At 35.5% G+C, this 14,823-nt stretch overlaps 1 protein-coding gene across 6 annotated transcripts in view; it reads right to left on the reverse strand.

Annotated features, from left to right (window-relative positions):
* LOC105210784 (cGMP-dependent protein kinase, isozyme 2 forms cD4/T1/T3A/T3B) overlaps positions 1–14,823 on the reverse strand; it is a 133,420-nt gene that overhangs the window by 70,865 nt on the left and 47,732 nt on the right. For all 6 annotated transcript variants that reach the window (XM_054226865.1, XM_054226864.1, XM_029039389.2 and 3 more), the window contains one exon: positions 4,987–6,877. In XM_054226865.1, coding sequence (XP_054082840.1) covers positions 4,987–6,818 — 1,832 coding nt within the window. In that variant the 5' untranslated portion in view covers positions 6,819–6,877. The remainder of the gene's footprint in view (positions 1–4,986; positions 6,878–14,823) is intronic.

Consider the following 14,823-nt stretch of genomic DNA (forward strand, 5'->3'; position numbering starts at 1 on the left):
GTGATCTCAAACTACAATTCCTTCATAAGATAACTAACTCAAAGCAATAAGCGTAGTAAGCTTAGATGGAATAGTAAGGATTATAAATTGTCTTTAATTAAACTCATGAGAATGTTAAGGATGAAATCATAGTAAACGAAGAACCAGGACAGTATTTTCGATAATCTTTTCAAATCCCTTCTATAAACTACATATTTCGGATAAGCCCTAAGATTTCAACATTAATTTTGTATATTCTTTTATAATTCCAAACATTTATATATATAGTTTAAATACTTTGTTGTATGTTTAACAATAATATTTCCAAATCCGTACCAAGCTTTTTAAGTCCCTGGAAGTAATCCAGCTATCACACTTTTAGCTAAAAACCAAGAGACCTAAAAATACTAGAGTTTTTCCAGCCAAGAGTTTTCCTGGTCATAATTATTGTTTGTCATGAACAAATTAGTTTACTAGGTTCAAAAGCTTATGAGTTATACCTGAGACAGACATGTAGTATATATTGTAGTATGCTTCAGAAACCATATGTGTATCACCGGTTTTCCGAATTTTGTTTGAAAGCAAATGGTGTTCCGTACTACAATAGAGTTCTAGAAACCATTGAAATTTTGTGGTGTTGTGAAATGTACTACAATGGATTGCATTGAACACACCGAAAGCTTTAAGCTCTTCTGCCACAATCATATGTTTTCTGGCATTTTGACATACAGAAAATAAATTAAATTCAAAATAAATTGAAATCAAAAAACAAAATTTGAAAAAGTGATGTGAAAAATATGTAATATGTATGTAATAATATGTACTATGTAATAATTATATTGGACAATAATATTTTAAGATTGCTTGAAGTTATAACTAAGTCAGTATCAATTTTCCTGCCTGTTATTCATAATTATATTTTGCTTGAATTTATTTGCATCAGCTGATGGATGTAAACATAGTACAATATACTACATGTGTGTCACTATGCTGGTATATGGTTTCTTAAGCTTTTATTGTAGTACATATCGTAGTACAGAAACCATATGTCTGTCTTAGGCATTATGGAGAGCAAATTCTCAGAAAAAAACATCTTTGTTCGATTCATATTCCAATTGAAAAACTTTGAAAAAAAAAACTGAAGAACTCTATAGTATAGAAGAAAACCTAATTCTTTCTATAGTTTAAATATAGCTTTTTAACACAGCCAAATTAATTGATGAATTAAAATTTTGATTGAGAAACCCTTTTTAACCTTTTATAAAACCGGCTACTCAATAACCGATCAGCTGATATATGTACATTTTTGTTTTTGCTTTTCATAAGAAGTTGGTAAGTTTCATCAGCTGATTGCTGCGACATCTACCTCTATCCATCTATCGTGTAGCGTGAACAACAACTCGATGACAAAGATATAATTACCAATACGGTCGTTGTCGCAGAGTTGCATTTCATTTTCACGTCGATTAAAATTCAATTAATGCAGATTTTTATTTTATATAGTAAATCGATCTAAATGAGCGTTTTAATCGAGCAGAGGCCGGTCAATTGATCAATTAGCTACTGTGTGAAAAGGCTGTAAGAACCTTATAAATTGAAGATTGATGAATAACAGGAAATGTATAGAAAATTCAGTTCAGAGTATACTGAAACAATTAAAGTAAATAGATAGTAGCACAATTTTCCTTAGAAAGAAAAATTAGAAAACCTAATAGAGTAATTATTTATGTGAGTTTTTTGTTTGCTGCCTACACATGTCGAGATTTTATCTGGCGTAATAAAAAAGCGAATGAGAATAACCAGCAATACGCCATTAAGGCCAAATACAATTGCATATTTTCGCAGAACCCCCCACCGGGTGAAATCTAAATATTTATAGCAATATTGAAACTATTTTTAGCAATTTTACCCTTTTAAAAAGCAGCAAATGTTTATAATAAGAGCACGCTTGCCACATAAACGGATAATATGTATGTAATACTTTTATTCAACAGTAGTTTCCCCAATCTCAGTATAAAACTTTCTGTTTGGACCTATAATTGGTATACACATGAATTTAATTGTCTGTGAGACAGTAAACAGTAGCCGGCCACGTGCTTTCAACAACTTGTCGAGATGTAATCTACAAGCAGAATTAATACGCGGTATCGACAGGCAATAAATAGGAAATTAGCATTATTAAACTATACTAAATGTATATTCAGTAGCTACGCACAAAGAAATTTTGTGTGGAAAAATAAATAAATACAAGCAAGATGATTAAATAATGAACTCCCACCAATACCAATGGCAGACAGTAGAATAAATATTATTGTTAAACAATGTTGCAAAAAACTGGCGAAATGCATATAAACATATGTATAGATACATTGTAATGAATTGTGTTTATTGGCTAAGCATTAGCCTTCAATTGGCGTACAGGAAGCGTGAGATAACACAGATACATTTGCGTTTATGAATATTCATACATATAACATATAGTTATTTACAGTTTTTTTAGCGGCTAGCTATTCATGAATCGGCTTTGTTGCGGAACTGCGTGAGAAGAAAGCATTTAAAAATAAACGCAAACAAATTTCTAAACAAAAAGCTACACACATATACAAATCTATGTATTTTTAAAGATCGCAATGGAATTATTTAAGTTTTGTGAAAAAATCGCCTACACGTGGCGCATTAGCCAACAACAAAGTAGCAAACTAACCGCTTGATTTGCTCACAAATAATGAAGTGACAGCTGGAAATTAAAAAAGAAATTACTAAATCTACCATAAAAATAGCAGAAACGTAATAATCGCACACTAAATATGCTCGTAATTAATCTCTGTGGATCACAAGCTTTTGAAATGTTTAAAAATAAAATATTCGATTAAAATTTTTTTGAAAAAAAAACAAAAAATAAGAAAAATATTAAAAACAAGACAACAAATTTATATTTTTTAATAACTCTTGGGAAATTTTGCATGTGAAAAGGTGTGTGCTTGGCTGGGAATATATATATTTACATAATAAACGACATATATTTTGCTAAAAGAATACGAGAGTTGATTGATAAGTCCTTGAATATTAAGATAAGGCATCATAGTTCATTAAATATCAATCTTATTATTTCTATTTAAGCGATTTGCAATAGAACGCATTAAGGGGTACACCTAGTGTGAAATCTCAAAAAAAACGATCATTTTATCTTTAAACGCGTTTTTTCTCGAAACATCATTTTCCGAATTTGCAGCGGTGATTACTCAAAAACAAATGATCCGATCACTATCGAGTTTTTTTTTACATGTTCTTTATATAGTTCTCCGTACAAGACCTATCGATTTTTGATCTGATCAAAAAATCGAATTTTGGCAGGCCAAAAACGACTAAAATTTTGGGTAAAATTCGACTATTTTTTTTAAAAGCCGCCATATTGTCAATTTTTGATTTTTTTTTTATCGTAGGTCATTGTACAGACAATATTATCTAATTTAAGGAGAATTTTATTTTTTGAGATTTCATCCACGGAGAAGGCCGGAATCACAGTAGCAGTAAAATTTTGAAATAATTGATAAATTAGTTTTTTTAATAAAAATTCCCAAAAATCACCCTTTATATAATGGCCTAAAACATTACACCAGGTGACTTATGATAAATAGACTTTAGAAATTTCATTTAAATCTTGTAATAAAATAAGTTTTAGAAATCAGGGATGCATTTCAATTTTAATATTTTATTTCTTGCCGAAGCTGACGACAAATATAGCTTTTTGAGAGTCGAGAAAATAAGAAATATTTTTGAAAATATATTCGGTTGAGAAAAAACAGTCACTGAAAATGTATAATAACGACCTCGTTGTAAGACATTTCTAATAGCCTTTTCGCACAGCCAAATGAATTGATCAATTAAAATTTTAATTGAGAAACCAGTTTTTACCCTTCCAACACCTGGCTACTCGATAAACGATCAGCTTGTCATAAGAAGTTGGTAAGTTTCAGCTGATTGCTATTTTCTCAATAACCACAGCCATTATTTCCAGTAGCGACATTTATTCATACATTCTTTGTCGCAATTCTTTGTGTCGATTAAAATGAGATTTGTATTTTATATTGTAAATCGATCTAAAATCAGTGCTTTCTGTCTTCACTAAATAAAAGCGACAGCAGAAAATCACTATCAAAAAATTCCCAAGAAGCCTTGAAGCGATGGTTCTGTATGTGAGAGCTCTCAGTGTTTTCACTAAAGATTGCCATCACAGTAATTGAGAGTTTAGCGTAGAGTCTAGACTCAATGAACTAACTTAAGCAACTAAATATAGCTTTGGATCAGAAGAATACAACAATGGATAGCCTAGGAATCACTTTAGTACAGTGAATATGAATTTAAATGTTTCCAAAATAAGCCCAACTGTACTTTTATAAAGAATGCGGATACGCGTGGTATTGTATGATGTTATCTTGATCCACAGTCTTATTTATTTTTCGAAACTATAGAATTTAACCTATTTTGAGACGGATTTTAACACCAGAAGCTGACCCACGAATGGCGACATAAACGTTTATCACAAAAGTGAATTTTCTAAAAATATATCACAATCATGATCATGAAGCCCAGCTCAGCCCGAAGTGATAATGAGCCTGACAAGGGTTTCCGGTAAACGAGACGTTTTTGTAAGAAATAAGCTGGTCAACAAAAATTTTTCTATACAATTTCTTATCTTAATTTTTCAAGTGATCCCATCATGGGGTACTTTCCATCTAAAGGTTCCACAAAGGATCAAGCTTACAAGCGATCCATATTTCAAAGTATGTGTTTTATTATGTTTGGCTCATATTTCCTCCACCATTAGAAAAACTAAACACTTTATGAAGTTACCGAAATCGTTACTTTAAAACACAACGAAAAAGAAATTATCATATACAGAAAATTTTCTGGAAATCTATGTCAGCGAAATCCCATACCGATCACACATTTCAATGCTTCTTATAACACTTTCTTAATATAAAAAAAATATTCACTTTCACTCACCTCTCATCCTTATCGTATTTCGGCAATGCGCCCGGCTCCAGCAGCACTGAGGATTCACTTTGCGGCTCCGCAGAGATACCCTGCGCACGCTGTCGTTGATAGGCCTGACCACTTTTACGCTGTTGCACACCAGCGCCCGGCGTAGTGGCCGTACTGGCGTGACGACTGAATGGAAACACACTTTGAAACTTATCCAGATGTGATTTCAGTTCGGCAATTTCGGTATCCTTTTGCTGCAGCGCACGCTGCATCTCCTGGATTTTCAGCTCTTTCGCCTGTATGATCTGCATGAAACGCTCCTCCTGCGCCGATGTGGGCACATAACTGTTATTCAGTATATTCATGGTTGGTGAGGAATCGAGTAGTGAGTTGATGGTGGGCGCATTCGCTGGCGGCGCATTGGCCGGCGCGGCGTTACCGCCTGCTATACACAGTCCTTGCATTTGTTCGTTGAGCAATTTTTGCTGTTGCGCCGCACAAAAATCGGCCGCTTGAGCTGCAGTCGTTGTGTAAAGTTGTGGCGGTGTACCGACCACAAAGGATGTGCCGCCGCCTTGGGCAACAGCTGCGGCCGCAGCAGCAGCAGCAACGGTACCCGGTGCGTTTGTGTTCAGGAATAAGCCTTGCGTTTGCGCCTGCAACTGTTGCAGTTGATGGTAGCGATGTTGTAATTGCAGTTCTTGTTGTTGCAATGAGTTGATGTGTTGCGCGGCGGATGGCGGTACGGCGCCGTAAATGAATGTTTGCGTGATCACGTCTTGCTGTAGCGGTAACGTAAGCGTACGTATGGCACCCGTATTGCTGCCGAGTCCGGTGAGCGCGGGCAAACTATTGTTGTTCACCAGTCCCAGATCGGGTTGGAACTGAAAATTGGCGTTCGGCTCCTGCTGCATGGTGGCGGCGTTTTCACTTGTTCGCTCAGCGTCAACGTCGTCAACCTCTGTTGTCTCTGCCCCTTTCTTTGCTGCGGTCGTGTACGCGCTGTCGGTCTCTTCACCACAAGCGATAACGCCGTTGGCCGTGACGTTGTCGGCGTTCGAACGCAGAACCGTTGGTATACACGCGTTCGCCTCGGTAACGGTGCTGTTGTTTGTGTCAGCGATTGCGGAGGCGTTCGGGTCGGGATGACCAACAGAGATGCTACTTTCTCGCACCTCGTTGGCACTGACCGCGTTGTTGTACGCGTTTGTTTTCGCCAGACAATTTCGACTGCTGCTGCCTCTTAAACTGCTGCCAATGCCGCTGTCTGTGCTATTATTAAATTGATTATATTCGTCGTTCTCACTACAATTTGTTGTTGTTGTCGATTTTCTTCCAACGTTGATTGTTGACTTTTGGCGGAACGATTGCCGCTCGTCTGTGGCGTTGGTTGCCGCCAAAGATTCTACGTTTGCTACACTCTCCGCTGCTGTTGTTGTTGTTGTTGCGGCGGTTGTGTACAGCGCGTTTAGCTCGTTTGTGGTGGTGGTGGGTGGTGCGCCGTTCTGTTTTGCTGCTGGTGGATCTAGGGTGTTGTGTATGGTGCCGGGACCAAATGGTGCATTGCTATAGTTCTGAGTGCTATTACCGTTACTTGAGTTATTACTCTGGCTAAGTAACCACAAATTAGCGGGTTGTGTCGGTGCGGAAGGCGATTGTTGTTGGTGTTTGTGATTACTACTAGTCGGAGGTTTGGTTGTTATAACATTGCGCTTGAGCTGCTCATTATTATTAAACTGCAACCGATCGGGTGGTGGGGGCGGTAGTGAATGCGGTGAATCACTATCACTGTGCTCTGCTGTATTGGCTGGCCTCTTGGTAGCGAAGCACAGCCGGTCAAAACAAATGCGCATTCAAGCGATTTTTTTGACACGCTTCGAGTGAAAGCAAAATGGACGTGACGACAGCAGCCCTGCAGTGATCCAAATCATAACATAAGGAAGAAAAGAAAAAGGAAAAATAAATAAATATTAGAAAAATATTACTAAAACAAATAATGCAAAAGAAAATAAACAATTTGTGTCTTGACAAAATAGTTTATACAAATAAATATGCAACTAAAAGTATATGAACTAATAATCAGCTGATCATCAACAAATTGATGCGGAAGCTTTGAGTTGGCGTTGGCGTATGCATAAATCCAAATATTGTGACGAGTTTTCAGGCAGTGAAAAATAAATAAGAAATCTTAATCTAAAATAAAATAAATAAAGACGGAATATATATTATATTAATAGCTTTCACGTGCCATTTATGCTTCGGTTGAGTGCTTCACAGAAATTTGGAAAAAATCTTAGATTTATTAATTTTAAATAGTCGAAACCTAAAAATGTTGCCTACATTTAGGCGCTTTGAATCTCTCTTTTTTTAGTGAAGACACACACCATGAACTAAATTTGTTATTGTATTTCATTAAATTATTAGATTTTCATTGAATTAAACAATTTAATTGGTGTAGTAGTATTTTTTACTCTTTTTCTAAAAATATTCGAAAATAATAGTAAATCGTCTGGTAGGCCAATAAGCCACATAGACCAGTTTTCGTCTTTTGCGATAGTCCATCAGGAGTAGTCATCCATTAGGATGCCTACGCTTGATGCGAATTTGAAAAGGTTTTTACTATCGATACCTCTTCCAGATACTCATACTTTGAGGACCCCAAAAAATAATAATTTATTTTAAAAGTACAGTTGAACTTAACTAACTCTAATTAATCCACAAAAAAACTTCGAGTTAGAAGGACTTCCGAGTTACGGAAGTTAATTTGTATGAAATTAGACTTTTATTGTCAATATGGAGAACTTTGAGTTAAAGAAGTTCGAGTCATGAAAGTACAACTGTATTACATTTACGGTTGATTTAACGGATCACTACGTGGCTCCAAATTCGTTTCAATCGTTCTTTTTTGATACGTTTACAAGTTTTGATAACTTCAATTTCTATTTCATTGATAACCATAATACGAAACAAAGAAAAAAGTCTAAAAAGGAAATTTGTTTTATGGCTTTTGTTAAGAAGTCCCCATGACCTTGTGTGACGACATACCTCACAATTTTGTCAGCACTGTCAAATCGATTATATATCAAGTGAGGTTTATTAAAACTCCGAGACTTCAATGCTTACACTTTAGTGGGAATTCTCCCGTATATATTATATTAATTTGGATTTTTTTATTCAACATAATTCAGTGTAAAAATTTAGATTCATATATGTTAAGTACAGGCGTAAGTATTTCCATAAAGTGATACTCTCGAGGTTTTCGGGTAAAATTATTTGACAAGTGTCTTGAGAACCATAGTAACTATCCATATATATTAATATTCAATGAGCTATTTGGTAAACGAAAACGATGTGGCGCGAATTTCTTTGACTTTTTGGCACAAACGAACAACCATTCGAATAGTGTGGATATACTAAGAAAGAGAACTATTAGATTAAATAACTCGAAGTTAATTTCGTAAATATTTTCTTTTATGGAATTCCATAACTTATTTTCTGTGACATTGATTTTTCGATTTATTATAAAATTAAATGCAGATCTATTTAGATCTTGAAGGAACATTAACATTTCATTCTTGACTTAACGGAATAATATTTTTTTTCAGGTCGACTTGTATATAAATAAATATTTCTATTTTTATGTTGAATACCTTTCTAAGGTTTCTAGGAACCACAAAAATCATTATACTCATTTATGCATAATATAAACAAACAAAACTCGTAACATTTCTTTAAAGTATGTGGGAATTTCTTCTCGTATAATATGCCCGTAAAATGTGTATAAATAGTACATTAATGGAAACTTTTCCACAAAAACATTACAACGATTAATCAGCATTGTTTTTGAAATGAAAAGTAAACAAAAATAGTGAAGCGAATGTTTGTTACTCCAATTAAAATGCCTACGCTTCGTATGCGCGCAGTGATCGTCTAGGCATGGCAGACAGGCAGCCGACAAAAGAGGATCGCAAATGGGCTGATAATAATACACTCACAGTCACCTATATATACATGTGTATATAATAGTATGTAAGTAAGGTAAGTGAATTCCAGAGTAGGCCAACGCGTTGTGTTGTACATAATTATGCATGTTGTTGTTGGTGGTGGCGGTGGGTACATACAAGTGAATGAATCGACACAGACACCATGAAATAATTGCGCGCACCAATTATTGTTTGTATGAAAGTATGTATACGTTTATCGCAAATTTATACACAGTTAACTGCCTAACTGACTGGATGACGGCATGATTGCAAACTAAAACAAAAAACACCAAAACCATTCGTGACTTTTTCTTATTTTTTGTTGCTATAATTGTAGCCTTTTTTGTTGTTTCATGTTAACTTCCTACTTTTCAATGCCAGTGCAATGCTTTACATTGGCAAATGTGCAACAACAACAATAATTACAAAGTGCTGGATGGAGGAGCACACAAATAAACGCCTGTCAACAACGGGGCGTTTGTCGGTCGACAGCGCGATTTCAGTTGTTAGAGAGTGCCAAATGTGACACACCTAGTGGCGGCGGGAAACCGAAATGAAAATCTATGTAAATGCAAATGAGGAAAATTGAAGAGATAAAGACAAAAACAAAAAAAAAAGATTAAAAAACTTTCACAAGGAAGGAAAATGTATAATTGTTGGAACACTTAGAAGATAAGAATGCACACATTTATAAGAAAAAAAAATAAAAATGGAAAAATGGAATTGAAATATAAGTAAGGAAGAGCAAAAATCACATACAATTTAACCCATGTATTCGGCATAAAGTCAACTAGAATAAAGAAAATCATCATAATTAGTATATGAGGGCTGAGGTAATTCCTCAACCGATTTCATTCATTTTCACCACCAAGGGGCACTATATCCGAGACTATATGCTCACTTACTTTGGCTAAGATAACTCACATATTAACCGATTTATAAGGTAGAAAGCCAATCGTATTTTTGAAATACTTATAAGGGAGAGAGGGGAAGTTATGACCCGATTTTAACGATTTTTGGCAAAGAGACACACTATAAGAAGAAAAAGATTCCTTCTGAATTAAATTCAAAATTTTCGAGAGATTTACTGATATTTTCGGTGAAAAATTACCCTAAGGCACTGAGTTCTTCATGTACGATATCCTGGACCTTGGAAAGTTATAGTCCGATTTCGACAATTTTTTCACGAATTATGCCACAGCTCAAATACAGTATTTGTGAAAAGTTTTATTCCGCTATTTTCATTGGTACCTTATAAAGTTGGTATATTATAAAGTAAAGGAACCAGATGGCATACAAAATTGGGTTATATGGGAAGTAGGCGTGGTTGTTTACCGATTTCGCCCATTTTTCACTTGTGTCATTAGGATGTCAATAAAATAAATTTTTGACCCATATGTGGGCGACGCCACACCCATTTTCCAATTTTTTTTATCTGAGTGCAGATAGTGTGTTGCACAGAGCATCATAGTTTTGTTCACATAACGGTTGTTTTTGTCACCAAGAAATAAAAGAGTTAGATATGGGGATATATATATATAAATGATCAGGATAAGGAGTGGATTTGAAATCCGAATGTCTGTCTGTCCGTCTGTCCGTGCAAACGATAACTTGAGTAAAAATTAAGATATCTTAATGAAACTTGGAACACACACTTGGAAACCTTGGCACCCTGAGGAGGTTGCTTTCGAAAATGGGCAAAATCGGTCCACTGACACGCCCACAAAATGGCGGAAACTGAAAACCTATACAGTGTCATAACTAAGCCATAAATAAAGTTATTAAAATAAAATTTGAAACACAGGAGCGTATTAGGGAGGGGCACATTTGGATGTAATTTTTTTGAAGAAATGGGCGTGACCGCGCCCTCAAATAGGTTTTTTGTATTTATCTCGCAAATCAATACACTAAACTTCACATAAGAAATGGCATATGGAAGCTACACTCAGATTTTTTTTACAAAATGGAAAGTGGGCGTGGCATCGCCCACATATGGGTCAAAAACCATATCTCAGGAACTACTCGACCGATTTCAATGAAACTTGGTTTGTAATAGTTTCCTTACATCCCAATGATATGTTGTTCGGTTACACCCGAACTTAGTCCTTCCTTACTTGTTTCTATAAAATTTAGTTTTCTAACGTTTTCCGTTAGCGAGTTAACACACTTTTAGTCATTTTGAACCTATCCTTTGTATGGGAGATGGGCGTGCTTATCTTCCGATTATATTAATTGTTATGGTGTGTGATGTGGTACGTAAGAGAAACTACTGCAGAAAGTTTGGTTTATATAGCCCTACGGTCACAAGAAATATGTGTACCAAGTTTTGTCAAGATATCTTAATTTTACTCATGTTATCATATTGCACGGACAGACAGACATCCGGATTTTAACTCGTCGCTTCATCATGATCATTTTGATATATATAACGCTATATCTAACTCGTTTAGACTTATGACTTACAAACAACCGTTATGTGAACAAAACTATAATACTCTCTTAGCAACTTTTGTTGCGAGAGTATAAAAATCTACCTAAATGCTCTCACATCATAAAGCACAACAAGAACCATTGAATTGCTATTTAAAGCTGTCGTCCCTAATTTCCGCACAACTTGGCGGCAACGCTACAACAACTACAATAACAAAACTTCACACGCAATTTACTTAAATGACAATGAGACATTAATTGCCTGTGATTTTGATTCACCTTCGCCGAGCATGAGTGAACTGATGATATGTAAGACTCGTGCTAGGCGGACTATATCCATAAATACACGTAAATAACGCTAAAAACTAACTGACTGACGCTTATCTATGTGCAACAAAATGTCACTAAGCTGGTTTAGAAGTCATGAAATGGCAGCACGGAAGTGGAGCATTCAGCACATAAATATATGGCTTAGAAACCACATACTAATACAACCACAAACATATACACACACATATATAATACATTTGTGAGCTTATGGAGCCTTTAAGTGTCAGCGATAAATTCGCATTTAATTAAGTATGTATCCATGTCACAAATGCAGAGGTGTTGAACACACCGGATATGACGGTAAACGCCACTGCCTATTCACCAATACTAACCGCAAGGCGTGCACCTTTTCACAGCATTTTGTTTTTGTTTGTCACTTTTGTTGTTATTTTTTTAAGCTATCAACTATCACTTTTGGCGTATTTCATTTTGTTATGCGTAACTAATGAATATGTATGACATGTAATACATATGTACATAAATGCGCAATGTAAGTAAGGTGGCCTATGTGCGTTTGTGCGCATTCATTCATTCATTCATACATATTAATGTCAGTGTGCATTTGTTGAATTTCTGCGTTTGCAACCAATGAAATTTAATATAGTTGTTCTTCATGCTGATTGGTTACGCCAGTCATACGCATGGATTAGGTGGCACAGTGGGTTGTAACAGGTGGATAATAACTACTAGATATATATGATATATAACACATATATGAGATTATTAACAAAAATGTGCAATAGTTCTTATTATTGTATTTGTTAAAGAATAATTGAAGAAAAATGTCAGTAAAGCAACAAGTGAGACCAGATGTACAACTGAAATTTTGTCCAACCCTACTACATAATCCGTTTCTAAATCGCAACTTCAAGACTATGTTCGATAGCAATACCCTATATGTATGGGTCTAAAACATAAAGAATCTCTTCAGCTTTGAAAACTGAAACAACCAGAAGTCATATTAATTAATTAATTGAACGTCTAAAGTGAATTCGACAATCCTGTACGCTAAATTATACTGGTAAAAATCTTCAAAAATTTAGTAGCAATTAAACTCAAAATCTCTGGAAGCCATTAGCCTTAAGTAAAAGGCAGTTTTACAGGCTTCAAAAAACCGATTTTTTTTTGTTTTAAATCTCTTCCAAAACTATCCAAGAATATGTCTTTAAAATTTCAGAGGCCAATTCGACATATTTTTGAAGCTAGAGCAGTTTTAGTGGCCTAGCGTCGAGCAGGTGCGAATGCTCAGGCAGACCTTTAAAGTGCGTTTTTTCGAGTTTTCATTTTCACAAGTGTTAGAAAACGGTGCCGGCGATAGGAAAAAGAATACATGTCCGATCGAAAAAAACCAAAGTGATCTAGCTTCAGTATTAAATTATCTTCTATTTGAACTAAAAATGTTGGACAAATGTAGTATTTAAACTACTTGTTTTGCAAAATGTCAATTTTTTTTCTTAAAAAAGTGATTTTTTTTTTAAACATCGGTATTTATTTAGTTCATAAAGAAAAGAAACTTATAAAAATTAAAAAAAAAAAAAATGGTTCGACTGTTTCAGATGTATCGCACGACCTCCATCACCGGCACCGATTTACAAGTGTAGACTCCAGGCGCTCCAGAAAAATACTTACAACTTTGAAAAAATTTCAATATTTTTTTATAATAAATATTGTTTTTTAAGCCTTAAATATAGTACACTATCGTCTTCAAATTCCGTTTACCGCAATCATTTCCTTCCCTTTCAAAAAAAATTGCTAAAAAACGCTTTTTTCGGCTTCGAAAGCAGACTACTGCCTTAACAAAGCTCAGAGAGTTTGAAAAAGAGTTGGCTGCATCTGAAGAGCAGTAGCTATATTATATGTCCAAAACTAACGTCCTTAAGCCCCTGCCGACAAATACTTATGATTTTCTATTTCAATTCAATCCTTCCTTCAGAGAGCGTCTTGAATATGCAGTTCGGAATCGAAGATCCACGAGCACGTTTTTTAAGAGTTCTAATCGGACGACAAATTTGGTGATGGAATCTAATGTTCGGATCCCACTAATAATCCTGAGGTTTCCTTTTGAATAAAGGGTTATGGTGTAAGTATATTAATATAAACTCTAAGTCTTAGACATATTATAGTCATGATAGGTTAGGTTATTCTGGTGGGCCAACAGGCCCCACATAGGCCAGCTATGGTCCTTAGCGATACCAGATGGAGTGCCGTCACGTATTACCTGTGTAGTAGTCATCTTTTAGGATGCCAGACGTGAATTTTAAGAGATTATGACGACTAACGAAAGCTTTTGATGACTTTGTTATCAAACTGATTTAGAAGCACATATCATTTTCTGTATAGTGTGAGTTTTCTGAAGAAGATCCTCGAATAATCATTTCATTTTGGAGAAACGACTTTTCGGAAGCTTTTGATTGCTAAATCCTTATCAAAGCGAAAACAGAGCACAAATTCTCTCTGCAACTATTAGTCTGATACGAGTTTTATCTGAATGGACATTCACAAGGTCCCCATTGTTGAAGTAAGGCATTTGGGGTCTCAACTACTAAAAAACCTATTTCAGTGTTCTTCTTTTTATCAAAAGCTCTTATATTACAATATAAATTACGAAATACTAAATATGAGTACACATTCCTCATGTGCATCCCACTGTGTAACTGTAGTTACGCGTCAACAACAAACGCCTGACACCTGGTAGACCTTGTGACGCGCATTGTAAGAATCTAAGCGAGCATAACACTGCACATACATGCACTCAACTATTTAACAGTTGCAGCGAGCACACGCACAAAAAAGGTGTTTGAGCATTTGAATTTACAAGCGAACGGCGACGCATGCGCAAAAAGGCAAAAAACAAAAAATTGGCGAAACAGCAAAGCTGAAGGGTGGCGGGCAAGCGCCAACTAGAACACAGGCAGCCAGGTGGCTGGCGTATGCTGTCATTAGGCTGAGAGAGGTGTGCGCATTGCGCATGCGTAAAGGCGAAAACTATGAATTTGCAGTGTGAAATGGGTGGAGACTGGCGAAAAAAAGAGACTATTGACTATTGAAATGCGTGAAAATTTATTTATATTGAAATGTGGGCATATTTATTTGAAAATTCAGTTCGGTGTGACAG

Source organism: Zeugodacus cucurbitae, chromosome 3 (assembly GCF_028554725.1).
Source record: "Zeugodacus cucurbitae isolate PBARC_wt_2022May chromosome 3, idZeuCucr1.2, whole genome shotgun sequence".
Lineage (NCBI taxonomy): Eukaryota > Metazoa > Arthropoda > Insecta > Diptera > Tephritidae > Zeugodacus > Zeugodacus cucurbitae.